Here is an 18,753-nt window from a genome sequence, read left to right as displayed (position 1 = left end):
CAGGCGCTCCACCAGGGCAGCCGGTTCACACCTCTGGGAACTCTGCTCCAGTATTGGATACAACTGGAGCTGTATGCACGGAGCAAGGAAGTGGGTGCTGGACCCATGCAGTGGGAGCCGGGGGCGGGGCTGCATCGGACCCGGGCTGCTGGGGTTGAGCTAGGGCTGTGCTCCTGCAGGGGAAGAGGTCCAGCTTGCCCAAGAGAAGATGGGCTCCCTGCGGATGCGGCTCCTGATTGTGGGCCAGAGCAGCACCGACGTCCTCCGGCGATTGGAGCAGACCATGGAGGCCTCTTCCCGGTTGGACCCCACCCCGGAGGATCTGGCTCTGTGGTTGGGCCGCATGGAGAAGGAGCTGCCCTTGCAGGGGGCCCAACCGGTAGACAAGCCCAGCCCAGTCACTGCTGCAGACCAAGAGAAGGTAGCATGAGCCAGGGTGGGGGGCTGAGGACATCTGAGCATGGTCAGTCACGTGCTTGTGGGAAGGGTACGGCAGTTTGGCAGGGGGCTGCCTGACTCCATCCCTGCCCCCCAGGATGGGAGGGCCAGGGCCGCTGGTACCGGCCTTCACCCAGTACACATGGCCAGTGTCACCTCACCACTGGGAGGTCGATAGGAGGTCACGGAAGCATTAGGCCTCTGGGGTCACCCAGCCCAGCCTCTTGCTGGGTGTCCTGTGCAGGATGTCCCATGCAGGCCAAAGCATCCCCAGCAGACCCATGCCCAGCTTCTTGCTTACACACCTCCAAGGAAGGGACTTCACTACCTCCCCAAGAGCAACGGGTTCCATGGATGAATGTGGAAAGCTGAACTCCCACATGCTCAGCCCGATATCCTTCCGTGGCATGGAAAGCCTTCTGGGGCAGGCCTTTTGCTTCCCTGTGCCTGGGCAGCAGCATCTTGCCCAGCTGTGTGGAGGCGTGTGTACCTGCTAGACTGTGCATAAGCTGCCTGCTGGGATGGCGGTGGGAGAAGAGAGCTCCCTTGTGTCTACCCCCTTCCCCCACCCAAGGTAGCCTTCCTGTGTCCCAGAAAGTATTCCCTTCTGTCTCAGTTTGAACAGGCACTGAGATCTGAACTGGCCAAGGTGTCCCACCTCAACACACACCTGGAGGAGCTGGGCCACGTGTGCCTCGATGTCCACACGATCCACTTGCAGCTTGATGATCAGAAGGTTGGTGCATGGGGAGAGTCAGTGACTCTGGGAGGGAGGGGCTGCCTGGCTGGGGAGACAGGGACAAGTGGATGCCCACCCTGGGCCAGCCTATGAGCACACCCAGCCAGGAACCTCCACCCGCAGGGGCTCAGCAGCCTGTGGTGTCTCTCTGGCCTTGGGGCCATGCAGGAGGCTGGAGAGACAGAGGCCTTCTTGTCACAACCCGGCTCCAGCTTGGCTTCCTCCCTCCTCTGGACTCTCTCCCTGCAGCCTTGCCACCCAGCACCAGTGCAGGTCCTCAGCTGGCCAGAGTCGGAGGGTGGGAAGGGGTCCAGTGGCCAAAGCCACAGCGCAGAAAGGGCTGTCCTCCCAGCTTGCATGAGCCACAAGGCCTGCCGCTCCCTGGCAGGGCAAGGAGTGCAAAACAGCTACAGAAACACGCCAGGCCATGTGCTAGAGGAGGGGAGCCAAGACCTCCAGCCACCACCAGGGTGATTCTGGTGACCCCAAAGGCCTTGGTCAGCAGGAGCCAACCCCTGCCCTCTGAGCAGCCCCCTGAGAAAGCCGTGTGGGGCGCTTGCCCTTCTGTGCCTCCCAGCCTGCTGCCCATGGCCTGATGGTGGGGTTCTCGGTCCTCAGCTCCTTTCAGCAGAGATCCTGCACCACCATGGCCTGGTGGAACGGCTCGTGGCGCTTGCTGACCTGCTGCTCAGCTTCAGCCCTCCAGACCTGCAGCAGCAGCTCCAGGTGAGGCATGCAGGATGTGTGCATGCATGTACGTGTGTGCCACAGGTCGCAACAGGTCGGGTGCTTCTCCTTCCTGGGCAGGTTCCTCTGTCAAGCCACCTGGAGGATGGCTGGAAACCCCCTCTGCATTCCCCCACTTAGCCACTGGGTGCTGCTGCTGTGCTGTGGGGTGGAGGCAGCATGGTGCTGTTTGCCCAGCCTCTGCCCCACTCCTCCCCTTTCAATGTGGCAAGTTGTGAGTTGGCCCCGAATGCAGAATCCTTCCCCCTGCCCCGCCCCAGTGTGCCTAATGCTGCAGTCTCCATACACAGCTAAAATTCAAGGATTTTTCCACTCGCCCTTTTGCTTAAAAAAAGGTGGGTGGGATAAGAGGCATGCAAAATGAGCCAGGTTGAGGGATGAGCTGCAGGGAACCAAGGCACCCCTTCCCCCTGGGCAAGAGCAACCCCCCTTGCTTCTTCGTGCCACCTCTCTCCTCCCCCCACCCCAGGAAGTTGCAGGGGAGCCATCAGCAAAGGCAAGGCACTTAAATTCCCAAGGGCGAGGCCAGTGATTTCAGGCAGAGACAGAACGGCAGACAGCCCTGCCCTGATCCAGGCTTCGGGATTGGGCCCCCACTGCTTTTCCTGCAGAATAAAAGAGCCAGGTTGGGAGGGTGGGGGTGGAGAAGAGACCAACACGCCCGGTGGTTTGGCCCTCGGTTCTCCCTGCATGTCTTCCCGCATCGCAGGCTGGCTGGCCGTGGGCCTTGGCTGTGAAAGGGCCTTTCTGCTGATCTGGCAGCCATTCCCCTCCTGGCGGGGGAGGAGAAGATGGCCATGGCACCCAATTTGCGCCCCATTCCCTGTGTTGTATTCCACAGCCGTTGGTTCGGCCCCTGCAGGAGTGTGTGGAGCACCTCACACACCGGAGTTCGGCCCGCACCGTGCAGCTGGAGCACGCCCAGTGCCTGCTGGCCCAGTACACGGAGGCCCATGAGGAGCTCCAGCCATGGCTGGAGGAGACACAGCGGGCAGTGGCACAGCTCTCTCCTGACAGCATCGGCTATGAGGCCTTCAGGGAGCAGCAGGAGCTGCTGCAGGTGAGCGGCGGGAGGACCCTGAGGGCCACCCTGGTGGCAGGGGCCTTGGTTTTCACATCCCCCCCAATCTCTGCCCTGTGCAGTGTCTTCGGGAGGCCATCGCTGAACGTAAGCCCCTGGTGGCCAAGCTGCACCACGCTTCTGTGCAGTTGGCAGAGCTTAGCCCCGGGGAGGCCGCTGCCTTCCAGCAGGGCTGGCAAACAGCCGACGAACGGTACAGCAGCATCAGGGAGCAGGTCCGTCAGGCCGCAGCTGTGCTGGAGGAGGCCATCCCCCGATACAGCCAGGTGAGCCTCTGGATGGGCTGCAGGACATGGGCCGGCACCACCAGGCCAGCGGGAACGGCCCAGCTCAACCAGCCCCCTCCTGCCCAGCCCACCTTCCCCTTGTCCCGCCCCCAACTCCCACTGCTCTGTTACAGGGCCCTCATGCACTGCCAAGCAGGCAGCACACCCCCAGAGAGTCAAATGCCAGAAGTCTGCAAATACAAGTGTTGTGCAAATGTTTTGGTCTAAGTCAGAGGTCTGGCAGCTTCTTGCCTCCCCCTCTGCCATGGAGCAAAAAGCTCTCATTTCTGATCAGCAGCTGCCCAGAGAGAAGTGGTTTTTGCTACTAGGCACTGAAAAAGACACCCTTTCTCAGTGCTTAGCAGGGGAAAGCTCTTATCTTCAGTCACCTGCTCGTCAGAAATAAGCGCTTTTCCTTGCCTGGTAGATGGGGAGGGGTCAGGCCAGGGGAGGAAGCTGCTGAGCAGTTCAGTCCTTCCTCCTCCTGAGCCTTGTCCTGCTTACTTCTGAGTAGTCATGCAGAGGCTTGATATTTGGGATGCTATTTGAAAGTGCTGCCAAGTGATTCAGTCCTGCTTATTTCTGAGTAGACATGGTTTCCTGTTACAAACTGGAAAGAATGGAATTTGTGGGGCACTGGGAGTTGGATTTTTCATCCTCGCCCACTTTTGGCTGTGGTCCCACTCACCACTGGAATGCAGCTCCCGAAAGGTTCTCTAAAATGGAACCTGGCCCTCGGGCCAAAAAAGTTTCCTCACCCCAATCTGAGCTGATAAATCTATGAAATTAGATTCTAGAAATTAGAAATCTATGAAATTATATTCGCATAACCTGTGTCCAGCATAAATGGAAGTGTGATCAATTTATTCCAAATAGTAGTGGTTAGAAGGGGTGGTTTTGGTCTGGGAGATGGGCGATACTTGGCTCAGCAATACTACAAGCGAGAAGGATCTTGGAATTATTGTAGATCACAAGCTGAATATGAGCCAACCATGTGATGTGGCTGCATAAAAGGCAAATGCTATTTTGGGCTGCATTAATAGAAGTATCACTTCCAAATCATGTGAAGTAGTAGTTCCCCTCTACTCAGCACTGGTTAGGCCTCATCTGGAGTACTGTGTCCAGTTCTGGGCACCACACTTTAAGAAGGATGCAGACAAGCTGGAGAGGGTTCAGAGGAGGGCAACAAAGATGATCAGGGGGCTGGAAACAAAGCCCTCTGAGGAGAGACTGAAAGAACTGGGCATGTTTAGCATTGAGAAGAGAAGACTGAGGGGAGATAGGATAGCACTCTTCAAGGACTTGAAAGGTTGTCCCAGAGAAGAAGGCCAGGATCTCTTCTCGATCATCCCAGAATGCAGGACACGGAATCATGGGCTCAAGCGACAGGAAGCCAGATTCTGGCTGAACATCAGGAAAAACGTCCCAACTGTTACAGCAATATAACAATGGAACCGATTCCCTAGGGAGGTGGTGGGCTCTCCCACACTGGAGGCATTCAAGAGGAGGCTGGACAGCCACCTGTCTGGGATGCTCTGACTTGGATTCCTGCATTGAGCAGGGGGTTGGACTTGATGGTCTTAGAGGCCCCTTCCAACCCTGCTATTCTATGATTCTATGAGACCAGGGTTCCAGTCCCACTTCTGTCACAGAAGCGGGGCACAGCTCAGTAGCATGTGCAAGAGGTGTGGAAGGTCCCTGGTGAACGATGCCTGGCATCTCTACCCTGGAGAGCGAGCTGTTCCAGGGCTAGAGGAAGCCAGCACCCCCGCAAAGCTTGTGGATGCTGAAAGGGCCTGGGACCCACACTGGGCTTGATGTGGGGGTTCTGGGGGAAGAGGAACTTTTTCACCACGTGGACTACAAACTTGCTCATGGAGACTGGCTGGGTCTCTGGGACTGAATGCACAGTCAGCCGAAGCCCAGCATGCCTGGGGCCCATTGTGCGGCCCTCCCTTTTCCCTCCATGCAAGCGCACGGCCTCCAGAGCATTCAGCGCTGCCCCTCCCCAGCAGCCACGCAAGCACTGATGGGTGCACCCTGCTCACACACAGAACCCTCGGGGGAAGCGTCTGTGAAAGAGAATATAACAAGAGGCAAGATGGGGAAGCAAAGGGTGCTTCAGAACTGAAGAAGGCAGCAAAATGCAGCTGGCCAACCTTTGCCAAACCCTTGGTGGGGTCAAAGGAGAACCTTAAGGCAGGCAGAGCCCTCGGCTGGGAGAGCGCGACACCATGCCTAGGTGGGGAGGCGGACAAGGACCAAAGGAGCAGAGTGCCCATTTATTAGGTTGGTGGGGGAGGGCAGGTGGGGCTGCCAACTGACTTCACCAACGTATGCAGGAAGGTGCTGTTTAGCCCCTTTGAGGCTGGGAGATGAAGCCAGAAAAGCTCCTGTTGAAAGGGGGCTGCTTTGGCTCCTCCTCAGAGACTGGGGACATCGCAGGGCTTGCTGGGGTGTGGATTTGGATGCCCCAAGGGGAGCCCAGTGGAGGACAGCTGGGCGGATGCATGACCGCCATAGGTCCTGGCAGCAAGCCCAGGTGTGCTGAAGGCCGTCTGCCATCCCCTTCCCCCTCCTGTGTCTGGCTTGCAGCTATCTGAGCGGATGGAGCTGATGGTCGAGTGCCTGGAGAGGCTGCAGAGCCGCATGACGCCCCCACCGGTCGTGCGAGGAGACTCGGCTTGGCTCCGGGAGCAGATCCGGGAGAACGGCCTCTGGCTGGCAGAACTGGAGAAGCTGGGAGTGGCTCTGGAGACCCTTCGGGGGCAGAGGGATGAGTTGCTGGCCACCATGCAGACCAGCACAAACAAAGGTGTGCGTACGCACCCCCACACCCTTGCTGCGCACCCCCCCCCCCCCGTTCTGAGCAGGGGGATCCAGCGCATGAGCTGAGCTTGCAGCTTTCCCTCGCCTCAAGAGGTTGGGGCCAGCAAGAGCCTTTGCATATCACAACACCCTCATGGGCTTAGCACACCCCTTTTGCCCTCCGCCTCACTGATCCAGGCTCCCTCTTCCCCTGGCCCCCTTAGAGATGCCTTGCCCCCTACCCAGCAGCAGTGGGAGACTGGGATGGTGGCCCCCGCTGGGGGCCTCGAGGCAGCTGAGCACAGTCCCTTGGCATCACCACCCCGGTTGGTCTGGATGACTTGAGCCATCCTCCTAGAGGGGCGGGGTGCAGGGCTCCTGGGGATGCAGCTCAGGGCCTGATCCTCTGCCTTCCATCTCCTGGTGGCAGTGATCCAAGACCGTGTGGAGCAGCTGCTGAGCCAGTGGGAGGCGCTGTGGAAGCAGGGCGAGGAGCGGGAGAGCTGGCTGCAGGGCCTGCTGGTGCTGGCTGACCGGTTCTGGCATGGGCTCTCAGGCCTTGCGGTCACACTCAGTGACGTCCAGCAGATGGTGCTGGATCCGGAGGAGGGCACCCCAGACCCCAAGGCCATCCAGGACCGCCTCAGGGCCATGCAGGTACCGGGAAAGTTGAACGGGGTGTTGGGTAGCCCTCTGCTACAACAGTCATCACAGCATCTCCGGGAGGGATCCTGGGAATCGTAGTTAAGGATGTCAGAAGAGCCCTGCAGCTGGATCAGACCAAAGGGCTCCCTAGTCCAGCATTCCCTTCCCACAGATGCCCACAGGCATCTCCTGCTCATGTTCCCCAGCACCTGGTACTGAGAGGCACAGTGGCTGTGATACTGCAGGAAGTAATCTGTGGCCCTCATGACTAGTAGCCATGGCCGCCTCCTCCAAGAATTTGTCCAACCCCTGTTAAACCCATCCAAGGTGGTCACCATCACTACATCTTGTAGACATGAATTCCATGGTGTAATTCTGTGCTGTGTGAAGGAGTCCTTCCTTTTATCTGTCCTGAATCTCCCCTCAATCAACTTCAAGGCAGGACCCCATTGGGTTCTAGTGTGATGAGAGAGGGAGAAAAATGTCTCCCTGTCCACTCTCCCCCTGCAGCAGGCATAATTTCATGTAGCTCTGTCATGCACTGCCTCACCTTTCCTCTAAGTTCTGTGTTCCCAGGACCTCTTTCCCCTGGGTTCCTTCTCACCGGAGCTCTGCCCCTGCCTGTTTCCCTCCCACCAGCAGCAATTCAGCTGCAGCGCTGCTGCCCCCTCTGGGAGCTATCTCCCTCCTGGGGTTCCCACTCCAGTTGAGGCCCCTCCAGCCACCCAGCCTGTCTCCCGTTCCCCTCCAGGCCCTGCGAGAGGAGATTGACTCTCTGCAGAGTGAGCTGGACTCCTTGGGTGTCCTGGGCATGGAGCTGATGGCATCGTGCGGAGACCTGGACAAGCCGGACGTCACCAAGAGCCTGGACGATGTGAGTGGTGGGGAGGACAGCCGAAGTGGGTCCTGTGGGGGGAGAGGGGAGGCGTGCAGGGCATCATCCATCCAAATGCCAGGCATGGCGCCTGTGGGGGCTGGGGGGAGGCCTTCTCCCCGCACTGCGGTGGCTGGCATGGAGGCCAGAGCACAGCTGCCTTCCTCAGCCGCACAGAGGCAGCGGCACGCCAGGTGCCCCACCCCCACGGCCGGGGGTCCGGGCGGGGGGGGCGCCAACACTTGTGGCTCCCCTGGCACCAGGGCCAGCCTGGCGTCGGTGCCCAGGTGAGCTCAGCCTGCCAAAGGCACAGCTCCCTTGTCACAGGAGCCTTCGGGGTGGGAGGGCCCTTCGGGGCTGGACACTTGACCCCCTTGTCCCATCTCTCCCCCCACCCCACTGCTCAGCTCTACTCGTCGTGGAATAACCTGAGCAAGGTGTGGACGGAGCGGCAGAACCGCCTGGAGGAGCAGCTGCAGGCCTCGCTCACATACCAGGAGACCATGGAGGTGAGGCGGCCCTGCCCTGCCTTGCCCTGCCTTGCCCTGCCTTGCCCTGCCCTGCCTTGCCCTGCCCTGCCTTGCCTCAGGACAGCCAAGCAGGGCTAGGCCTGGGACACAGAAGGCCCCACAGCCCAGACAGGGCCCGGCGAGGGCGGCTTGTGCTGAGCACGGAGGGCCAGCTGTGCTTGTGCCTTCTGCCCCCCCAGCCAGGAAGGGCTCGCTACCAACCGCTCGCCTAGGCAGGGGGCAGAGTTGGCACAAGTTGAGCTGGTGCACAGTCCCCCTCCTCCCACTGACCCCCCCCGGGGGGGCACCTTGCTGCTGCTTTAAGGTGCTCTTCTGTGGGGAAGGCTTTGAGTTCCAGACTGGGGGGGGGGGTGTTCCCGCTGCCCCACTTGTGCCCTCTCCTGGCCAGTGGTCAGGCTCCGGCTCCTTTGCTCTGTGATCCCCACATGCAGAGATGCCCCAAGATGCAGCCAGTTGCTCCCAGGAGCCATCTGCCCGGGACTCTGCAGCCCCCGTTGGCCCACAGAGCGTGGGTGGCCAGCCACGGTGCCCAAGGCCTGTGGCCACCACAGAAGGACACTGGATGCCCAGACTGGGTGCAGCGTCTGCCAGGAGCTCTTTGACCCCCAACCCCCTGCCAGCCGTTCTTGCTGCTCAGGGCTGCCCCCCCCCCCGCTTCCCTGCTGTGTCTGTCCCCCTCTCTAGAGGCTGCTGGGCTGGCTGGAGATGGCTGAGCTGCGGGTTGCAGAGAGGTTCCTGGTGGGGGGGGACCTGGACGTGGTGAAGCAGCAGCTCTCAGAGCTGAAGGTGAGGAGGAGAGGGAGGGGCCAGGTGGGGGTGAGCTGTGGGGGCTCCTCTGCACCCTGGGCTGTGGGGGGGACAGGTTGTGGATCCCTGCACTCCCTCGGCTTCCTCTACCCCCGGGTGGCGTCAGACTGAAGGCCGGACTCACCCCTGGCAGGACGTGGGGCGGAGCAGCTCTGCGATGCTGCTGCTGTGGAAGGCCTGCTGTGCTGGGGGACTGTGCCGGGGGCCGCCTGGAACCCGGCGGCGGGACTGCGGGAGGGCCTTGCTCAGTGGCAGAGCTCCCGGTCCGGCTCCAGGCAGGAGGGCAGGGAGAAGGCCCCTCTGGAACCCTGGAGAGACCCTGCCGCCATCAGGGCCGGCCGGACCAGGCAAGGTGGGCCGGGCCTCTGAGGGCGAGATCCGGAACTCTCCCCTGGCTGGGCAGCTGCCGTGTCCTGAGCATGCTGGAGGGCCTCCTGCCCTGACAGGCAGCAGCCAGGTCCCCAGGGTGACAGGCAGCGGGTTGCCCAGCCTTGCCTGGAGATGCTGCCGGGCTTTGCACCTCGGCACTTCCCAGAGCTGGTGGGCAGGTTGTCGGAGGCAGTAACAGGCCCCCTGTCCTCTGATGGCCGCTTCCTGGCCCCGCCCCCCATCCTGGCAGGACTTCAAGCGAGAACTGTACCAGTGTAGGGTGGACGTGGAGAGCCTGTGCCACCAGGGCAGCCTCAGGCAGGGCCCCCCGAGTGCGCTGCATGGCTTCCGTGACCGCTGGAGCCGCCTGGAGGAAGAGATCGTGAGCCGGCAGGTGAGGCCTCCCTGGGGTGCTGGGGGGCGGGCTGCAGTGCCGGTGGGGCGGGCGGGCTGGTTTAGGGGAGGGGCCTCTCCTGGGCCTTGTGGCCTGGGGCTAGAACTCTCCTTTGGGGCTGGGGCTGGTGTTCTGGCTCTGGGCCACATGGGGTCAGGCAGGAATGGAGCCACAGCCGAGGAGAGCCCCCTCCCCCCCCCCATGTGGCTTGGCTGGCTGGAGCTGCTCCTCAGGCTCTGCTCGTGCCACCTGCCTGGCGGGGCTGGCCAGCTGGGTGCCCCTCCCTGTGGGGCGGGATTGCCTGGCCTTGCCCTCCCGCCCCCTGTGGGTCTCCAGCAACTGATCCACCAGGGCAAGGGGTGCTCCTAGGCCACAGGCCTCCCTGGCAAAGAGCTGGCTCCAGTGGGCCCCCGGGCCTCTCTTCCACAGCACTGCCTGGAAGCTGCCCTCCTCGGCCTGGGCCAGGTCCAGAACCAGCTGGAGGAGCTGCTGCAGTGGCTGCTGCACACCACGGAGCAGCTGCAGGGCCCCACTGCCCTCGGCCTCGACCTGCAGAGCTGCGAGATCCAGCTGGCGAAGCACAAGGTCAGCAGGGCGGCTCCTTGTCCCCAGACCGGTGTGGGGCCCCCTGCCCCACCGGCCCTGCTGACCCGGCCCTTGCCTGGCAGGTGCTACGCAACGACGTCCTGTCTCATGCCCGCACCGTCCAGGCTGTGAAGGAGGCCGGTCAGGGCTTGCTGCTCTCCAGCAGCAGAGACTCCACGGAGGGGCTGCAGGGCCGCCTCCAGCTGCTGGGCCAGCGCTGGGACTTTGTTCTGGGCCAGATGGAGACCCGCCAGCTGGAGCTGGAGAACAACCTCAGCCAGGTAACCCAGAGCCAGGGAGTGGCTGTCCCCTGAGCAGGTGCAGAGCCGCTCGAGGCCCTCTTCTAGGCCAGAAGCACGGGACCGCCAACCCAGCAAGGTGAATATCATCACTGTGTTTGCATGTCCCCGCCCCTTGCAAGTCGCAGCCAATAAAGAGGGCGGTGCAGGAAACACAAGCATGTTGACGCCCCCCCATGCCTTTCCTGCCTCCCACTGCTGGGCATGTGCCGGTCAAGGGGCCCCCACATCTCCCAGGAAGGTGTCCCTTGGAAGAACTCCGCCTCGCCAGATGGGTCTTTGGGCCACAAGGGACAGGTGTGCTCTGGACAGGAGCCACGCTCCCCCCCCCATGGGAGGGAAGGCGCTTTGCTTTGTTCATTGGCGCTTTGGCTACCCGCAGGTGCAGGATGTCACCCTGGAGATCACAGACCTACTCCAGTGGCTGGAGCAGGTGGAGCTGCAGCTCTTCTTCTCCAAGCCCGTCTGGGGCCAGCCGGAAGCCACCAAGGACAAGCTGGTGGCACACCTGGTGAGCCCACCTCCCTCTCTCCTGAGCGCACTGAACCCTCGCAAGGGCTCGGCAGGGGGGGCACAGCCCCATGGGACAAAGCACAACCCTCTGCCGAGCCCTTGAGATGGACGGTTGGGCCACCAGGGCGCAGCTGCTGCAGCTGCAACATCCCCCTTCGCTGTCCAGGCAAGTTCTCCCTTTCTCCACCTGTGTTCCCATCCTGCCTTCCTCCCCTTCCCCTTGCTGGCCTCAGTTTTTCCCATCCACTGTTTTGTGCTTTCTTCCTGGAATATAATTCCTGTCAGGCCATTTATTTGTTTCCAGCCTTTCTGTTGGAAATTGCACTCAAGGCTAACAATAATAAAATACAGGTTAAAAACGAAGCTTCGGTTCAAACATAACATAAAAACAGCTTTGAAACTGTTTTGAAGCTTTGGGAAGGAAACTCAAGAACTTTGGGGCCCAGATAGTTTTCTCATCCATCCTTCCAGTAGTTAGAAGAGGGCTAGAAAGGGAAAGAAAAATACTCGGGGTGAATGACTGCCTACGAAGGTGGTGCCGACGAGAGAGATTTGGATTCTGGGACCACGGGCTATACTTCCTGGAAGATGGGCTGTTGGCAAGGGAAAGGTTGCACCTCCCAAAGGATGGGAAGAATGTGTTTGGCCACAGCATGAAGAACTTCATCAGGAGGGCTTTAAACTCAATCCTATGGGGAAGGGAGATGTAATGTTGGGGATAACAACAGACGTAGGCGCATGCACTGCAACGGAGAGAACAGCTCTGATAGCGCCCAATAATAGTCTTCAGACACATGTAGGAAGAAAGCCAGACTATGAAGCACATGGTCTTCGATGTCTATATACTAATGCCCAGAGTATGGGAAACAAACAGAACGAACTTGAACTCTTAATACAGGAGGGAAATGATGACATGATAGGTATAACTGAGACTTGGTGGGATGACCCTCATGATTGGAATACAGCACTTGAAGGATATAACTTGTTCAAAAAGAACAGGAGGAACAGAAAGGGAGGTGGGGTTGCACTGTATGTGAAAAATACATATCTCTGCACAGAAATACAGGAGGATGAGCTTGGTAGCCCCATCGAGAGCATCTGGATCAAAATAAATGGAGCAAAGAATAAAAGGAACCTGGTGGTCGGAGTCTACTACCGGCCACCCAACCAAGGAGAAGACGAGGATGAAACTTTTGAAAAGCAAATAGCCAATGTTTTAAGGAAGCATGATGTAGTAGTAATGGGGGACTTCAATTTCCCCAATATTTGTTGGGAGACAAATTCTGCAAAACATGGCCCCTCCAGGAAATTCCTGACTTGTGTGGCGGATAACTTCCTCCTACAGAAAGTGGAGGAAGGAACTAGAGGATCGGCTATCCTTGACTTGATCCTAACCAACAGAGATTACTTGGTGGATAAAGTAGCAGTTACAGGAACTCTGGGGGAAAGTGACCATGTTGTACTTGAGTTCTTGGTTCTAAGGGAAGCAAGAGCCAAGTGTAGTCAAACGCGTACCCTGGATTTTAGGAAAGCTGATTTTAATAAACTCAGAACAATGATCAGTAAGGTCCCATGGCAAGCGACGCTAACAAGAAAAGGAGTCCAAGATGGGTGGGAGCTTTTAAAAAAGGAAATTCTCAAGGCACAATCACAAACAATTCCAACAAGAAGAAAAGGTGGCTTCACAACAAGCTTTGGGATGACCTGAAAACACAAAAGGACACATATAGGAAGTGGAAAGAAGGCCAAGTAACAAAGGAACAGTAAAGGCAGGTAGCACAGAATTGCAGGGATGGTGTCAGGAAGGCTAAAGCTGAGAATGCGCTGAGGTTAGCGAGGGATGCTAAAAGCAACACAAAGGCTTTCTTCAGCTACGTGCATAGTAAAAGGCAGAGGAAAGAAATGGTTCAGCTATTAAATAAGGATGGCAAAACGATAACAGATGACAAAGAAAAGGCAGAGGTGCTCAATTCCTACTTTGGCTCAGTCTTCTCCCAAAAGAGAGTCTATGACCCCCCTGGCAAAGATGGAGTACAGGCTGAAGGGGCAGGATTGCAGCTTGAGATCGATAGGCATATGGTCAAGGAACACCTAATTACTTTGAATGAGTTCAAATCTCCAGGGCCAGATGAACTGCATCCTAGAGTAATAAAGGAGCTTGCAGAAGAACTCTCAGAGCCGCTGTCTATTCTCTTTGAGAAATCATGGAGGATGGGGGAAGTGCCAGATGACTGGAGGAAGGCTAATGTTGTCCCTATCTTCAAAAAGGGCAAAAAGGAGGAACCTGGGAACTACAGACCAGTGAGTCTGACATCAATCCCTGGGAAAATTCTGGAGCAGATGATAAAGCAATCCATCTGGAAGCACCTTGACAACAATGCCGTGATTACTCGAAGCCAACATAGATTTGTCAAAAACAAGTCCTGCCAGACAAATCTGATCTCATTTTTTGATCAAGTCACCTCCCTTGTAGACTGTGGGAATGCTGTAGACATCATATACCTCGACTTCAGCAAAGCTTTCGACAAAGTGCCCCACGATATCCTGATGAGCAAACTAGCTCAAAGTGGGCTAGATGAAACAACGATCCGGTGGATCCACAGTTGGCTACAGAATCGGACTCAAAAGAGTGCTTATCAGTGGGACCTTCTCAAACTGGGGAGAGGTAACGAGTGGGGTACCGCAGGGCTCAGTCCTGGGCCCAGTGCTCTTCAACATTTTTATTAATGACTTGGAGGACGAGGTGCAGGGAATGCTGATCAAATTTGCAGATGACACAAAATTGGGAGGGATAGCTAATACTTTGGAAGACAGAAACAAAATTCAAAGTGATCTGGATAGACTGGAGTGCTGGGCAGAAAACAACAGAATGACATTGAATAGGGATAAATGCCAAGTTCTGCACCTAAGAAAAAGAAACGAAATGCACAGTTACAAGATGGGGGATACGTGGCTCAACAACACTACAAGCGAGAAAGATCTTGGAATTGTTGTCTATCACAAGCTGAATGTGAGCCAACCATGTGATGTGGCTGCAAAAAAGGCCAATGCTCTTTTGGGCTGCATTCATAGAAGCATAGCTTCCAAATCCCGGGAAGTAGTAGTTCCCCTCTACTCAGCACTGGTTAGGCCTCATCTGGAGTACTGTGTCCAGTTCTGGGCGCCACACTTTAAGAAGGATGCAGACAAACTGAAGAGGGTTCAGAGGAGGGCAACAAAGATGATCAGAGGACTGGAAACCAATACCTATGAAGAGAGACGGAAAGAATGGGGCACGTTTAGCCTTGAGAAGAGAAGACTGAGGGGAGATATGATAGCACTCTTCAAGTACTTGAAAGGTTGTCACAGAGAGGAAGGCCAGGATCTCTTCTTGATCATCCCAGAGTGCAGGACATGGAATAATGGGCTCAAGTGACAGGAAGCCACATTCCGGCTGAACATCAGGAACAACTTCCTGTTGGGGATCCAGGTAGGCTGTCTTTGCAGCTTCACAGAAGTGTGGGTGGTCAACAGCACCTGATGGGATCTTTTCCCCTGAGGCCCAAGGGAAGACTTCTTCGGATGGACTTTGATGGAGACTCAGTCTCTAGGCTACAGGTTGTGACACTGTATCATAGGACTGTCTGGAAGCGCTTTTAAACTTGTGAATTGAAAGCTTTCACGCGCTTCATTAATGCTTGGCAATAGTTCAACACAGTCTCATCCCTTAAATGCAAATTAGTAAGATGTTCATTAATAGGTGCTGAAGATGGGTGTCTCATAGGCTTCTTTATAAGGATTTCATGGGCACTGAGCAGTTTGTTGGTGTGAAGTGGCACATATGTTTATCAGGGCCAAAGGTAGATCATCAGGCTAAGTCCAGTTTCAGCACAGATTTTGGCTAATTTGTTCTTGGAGGGAGCAATCCTATGGCCGCTAGACAGTGGCTAGATGGCCATAGGATATCGTGTTACCCGGGAACTGACCTCTCCTGACTTCTGCGCTGCCTCAGAGGCAGCACGGAACAGCTTCATCGTCCGTGCTCTCAAGAGGAGCACGGAGAGGCTGAAAAGGGGCGTGGCTGGGGGTGTTCTGGGGTGGGGAGGGGCATTTCTGGAAGGCAACCAATTAGCGGAGCCCCCTTCTTCAAGCTCCACTGCCCTGCCCTGAACATTTATTTGGGAGACCCCACTTTTTACTTCCCTCCATTTTGAGAACTGTTTATTCTAACTCTCTTCTACCTGTTCTTTAACCAGTTACTGATCCATAAGATGACCCATCCTCTTATCCCATGAGTGCTTAGTTTGCTTGGGATCCTTCGGTGACAATCCTCAAAAGCTTTCTGGAAGTCCAAGAGTATAGTGTTTACTGGATCACCCTATCCACATGCTTGTTAACATATTCAAAGATCTCCAAAAGATTGGTGAGGCAGGACTTCCCTTTACAGATGCCGTGCTGGTTCTTCCTTGGCATGGCTTGTTCTTCAATGTGTTAGTGACTGTCTCTCCATAGTGCCTGAGCCTTCTCAGCCTCTCTTTGAGGCCTGAACTCTAATATCTGGACACAAACCCTCCAGTATAGGTTTTATCCTGCCATTGCTTTTGGAGACCACCACGACCTCTTGTCCTTTGCAAACTCTTACATTTCCCCCTGCCCGCCCCCGGCACCCCTGCAAGCATGCATGTGCACGGGCTCTCACACTGATCTTCCCTTTTGACAGGAATTGTGCAAAGAGATGGAATCCAAGCAGCAAACCTACAACAGCGTCCGGGGCGAGTTGCAGCACCTGCTGGGCACCAGCCACCTGCCCCGGGCCTCCAGTACCGAACGCAGCCTGAGTATCCTGGAGCAAAAGTGGGAGAGCGTTGCCAGCCAAGTGCAGGAGAGAAAGGTACAGTGGGGGGAGGGGGGAGGGGGGAGGGGTCCTGGCTGCTGAGGTTGATGGCTGGTCTGTTCCTGGGTAGTGTACAGCCACACCCTTCCATTCGCCCCCCAGGAGCAGCTCAGTGAAGGCCTGATGGTGACCACAGAATTCCACGCCACAATCCAGGCCCTGCTGAAGGGGCTGGGGCGGATGGAAGAGGCCCTGGGGTCCCTGCCCCCACCCAGCTATGTCCTGGAAACGCTCACCAGCCAGATCCAGGAGCAGAAGGTCAGTCCGAGGGCCCAGTGCTGCAGCCCCCCTCTCAAACCCCGGCTCCAGGCCAGGCGCAGCCTCCATGCTCGGCAGTCCTGACGGTGCTGGCTGGGTGCTCTCTTGAGCTGTCACATTGGCTTGTGCACCAGGCCATCGTGTGAACTCTGGACTTATCTATAGCAATTGTTTATTTATTTCAGCTATACAGAAATGTATATTCCCCCCTTTCTTGTGCTTATGCACCACTCAGGGAAACTAACAACAGTTAAAATCAATCATAAGACAGGAGAAGAAACAACAGTGGAGTGAAAGCAGACAGAAGCAGCAGATAAAATGGAGAATCTTATAAAATGTATCCATCCAAAAAGGCAAATGTGTTTGCCAAATGGCGGAACATTCTAAGCGAGGGTGCCAGCTGAGCCCTCTTGGGCGAGGAATTCCACACTGTAGGCGTGGCTACAGAGAAGGCCCTGCTCCTGTCCCCGTCAGTCGCGCCTCCACTGCACTTGGGACACAGAGAAGGGCCTCTCTTTCAGATCCTGGGGTGCGGACGGGCTGTTGTGGGAGGAGGGGATCCCTCAGGCATCCGGAAGCTCTGCCATTTAGGGCTTTGAAGTGCATCACCAACACTTTGCATTGTGCCCAGAAGAAACCTGGTAGCCGGTGCAGCCATCGCAGGACAGGTATGATGTGATCTTGTCAGCTTTCCTGCTGCTGTACGCTGAGATCCAGTCCTGAGCACCCCCCCACCTTCTAAGGGCAGAAATCCGTCCTTCCAGAGGGGCCTTCAAGAGCCCCCTCGGACACATCTGGTGACTTCTGCGCTCGGCGCAGAAGCACTGTGGGCGTCCAGCTCTGGGGGGCAAGCCCCCCCTGGCAGGGATGCCCTGCGTGGCCCCCGGGTGCTGCTGGCTGCCCCCCACTCCTCGGGAGTGTTCCTCTGGCTGAATGGGCGGTGCTTCTGTGCTCCCCTGCCCTGTTTGTCCCTGGCAGGCTCTGGTCAAGGAGAGCCAAGCACAGGGTGCGACGCTGGCGGGCCTGGAGGCCACGGCCACCCACATGAAGGGCTTCGGCAGGAGGCAGGACTGCCGTGTCATCCACAGCCTGGTGCTGACCGCCAAGGAGCGGCTGGCCAAGGTGCTCCAGCAAGTGAGCGAGAGGGCAGGGGTGCTGGAAGAGGCCCGCAAGCGTGCCAAGCAGGTATCTAGTGTGTGTGTGTGTGTGTGTGGGGGACACCCGGGAGGCCTGGCACAGGGGAAGGCAGCCCCTCTGGAGGAGCAGTTTCCAGAGTGGAGGGGGGCAGGACACGCAGCATGAAGGGCGTGTTGGAGTGCTGGGAGAAGGGGTGTCCGCTCTGCCCTTTTGGAAACACCACGGCCTGTGTGCTGGTGAGGTGGGGGGGCTCACGAGACTGTGTGTGTGGGGGACATTGACTGGAGCACCCCTCTGGTCTTCCAGTTCAGCGAGTCCTGGCAGCTCCTCCTTGGCTGGCTAGATGAGGTGGAGCCAGCCCATGAGATCCCCAGTGATGTTACACTGAGCCAAGAGGGGATCAAGGCCCTCCTGGCAGAGCACAAGGTGAGTGGGCTTCTGCACAGCTGCAGGTGAGACCAAGACAGGCAGACTCACGGGCCAATGGGAATCATCGCCTGAGGCTGGAGCAGAAGCAAGAGCCTGCCAAGACCCTCTCTAGGGAGCAACCTCTGTGCCACCCAGCACCCCCTCTGCCGTGCACATCAGTCGCTGGTGCCTCATGGGGAAAGGGGGGGGAACCCCACAGGTGGGATGGGCATGTTTCCTGCCCCCAGCTGGTGCGGAATGAAGTCATAACATCTCCTTGGGGAAGCCTCCATCTTTCTTTCCTTCCTGCCTCAGCTGGAGTGACCTTTTCCCTGAGGAAGTCAGGGCGTTCCCCCCGGGACCAGTCCTTTGCAGTTCCCCTCCAAGGGGTCCTCTGCTCCCACAAAGTCCAGGGCACCAGTTACAGAACTGTCACACTCTTAAGAGTTGCAGCCCTCCAGGTCCCAAACGGACACAGCCCATCAGCGCTCCTAGCTCACATCCCTCCTCGGAACCCACCAAAGTGCCACCCCGCCCACCCCGCAAATGCATGCTGCTGTTGCACTGCTCACTGGTCAGTTTGGCTCCTCCTGCGTCACCCCATCGGATTGTCAGAAGAGCCCTGAAGGCAGAACAGAGCGGAAGTCCATCCGGAGCACCCACCTGCGGGCCCGCCAGGTGCCCTGGTGGAAGCCCCCCAGGTCTGCTCCTTCCCTCTGCTGGGGAGGCCTCCTGGCTGGTGTTGCCGTCAGTGGCATGCTCAGCCGCCGCCGTCCGTCGGAGCACGGATGCAGATCTGGAGCTGCAGAGGCTGCAGGGCCGGTCCCTGGGAGGGGCCGCTCGCCTGGCGGGCCTCTTCAGCTGCAGCACTTGGCAGCCCTCCCCCGGCTGTGGGCTGGGACTGGCATGCACACAGCGTGGAGCGCTTCGGACCCAGAGCCGTGTGTCTGGAAAGAGAAGGCGCCCCTGACAGGAGCCATGT

At 57.7% G+C, this 18,753-nt stretch overlaps 1 protein-coding gene across 1 annotated transcript in view; it reads left to right on the top strand.

Moving 5' to 3' along the window:
• Positions 1 to 187: 187 nt before the first annotated feature.
• LOC146346429 (microtubule-actin cross-linking factor 1, isoforms 6/7-like) overlaps positions 188 to 18,753 on the top strand; it is a 32,213-nt gene continuing 13,647 nt past the window's right edge. Inside the window, exons 1-18 of the mRNA XM_084848448.1 lie at positions 188 to 421; positions 1,055 to 1,174; positions 1,796 to 1,903; positions 2,766 to 2,984; positions 3,068 to 3,271; positions 5,867 to 6,086; positions 6,510 to 6,736; positions 7,476 to 7,598; positions 8,006 to 8,107; positions 8,813 to 8,914; positions 9,555 to 9,698; positions 10,128 to 10,283; positions 10,367 to 10,564; positions 10,965 to 11,093; positions 15,795 to 15,965; positions 16,071 to 16,226; positions 17,205 to 17,411; positions 17,670 to 17,789. Of these exons, the coding sequence (XP_084704574.1) occupies positions 209 to 421; positions 1,055 to 1,174; positions 1,796 to 1,903; positions 2,766 to 2,984; positions 3,068 to 3,271; positions 5,867 to 6,086; positions 6,510 to 6,736; positions 7,476 to 7,598; positions 8,006 to 8,107; positions 8,813 to 8,914; positions 9,555 to 9,698; positions 10,128 to 10,283; positions 10,367 to 10,564; positions 10,965 to 11,093; positions 15,795 to 15,965; positions 16,071 to 16,226; positions 17,205 to 17,411; positions 17,670 to 17,789 (2,919 nt within the window). The 5' untranslated portion in view covers positions 188 to 208. The remainder of the gene's footprint in view (positions 422 to 1,054; positions 1,175 to 1,795; positions 1,904 to 2,765; positions 2,985 to 3,067; positions 3,272 to 5,866; positions 6,087 to 6,509; positions 6,737 to 7,475; positions 7,599 to 8,005; positions 8,108 to 8,812; positions 8,915 to 9,554; positions 9,699 to 10,127; positions 10,284 to 10,366; positions 10,565 to 10,964; positions 11,094 to 15,794; positions 15,966 to 16,070; positions 16,227 to 17,204; positions 17,412 to 17,669; positions 17,790 to 18,753) is intronic.

The sequence above is a fragment of the Heloderma suspectum genome, chromosome 4 (assembly GCF_057233095.1).
Source record: "Heloderma suspectum isolate Gila_16-S chromosome 4, 16-S_ref, whole genome shotgun sequence".
In the NCBI taxonomy this organism is placed as follows: domain Eukaryota; kingdom Metazoa; phylum Chordata; class Lepidosauria; order Squamata; family Helodermatidae; genus Heloderma; species Heloderma suspectum.
Note: the sequence above shows the minus strand (reverse complement) of the source record. Positions and strands in the feature narration are given on the sequence as shown.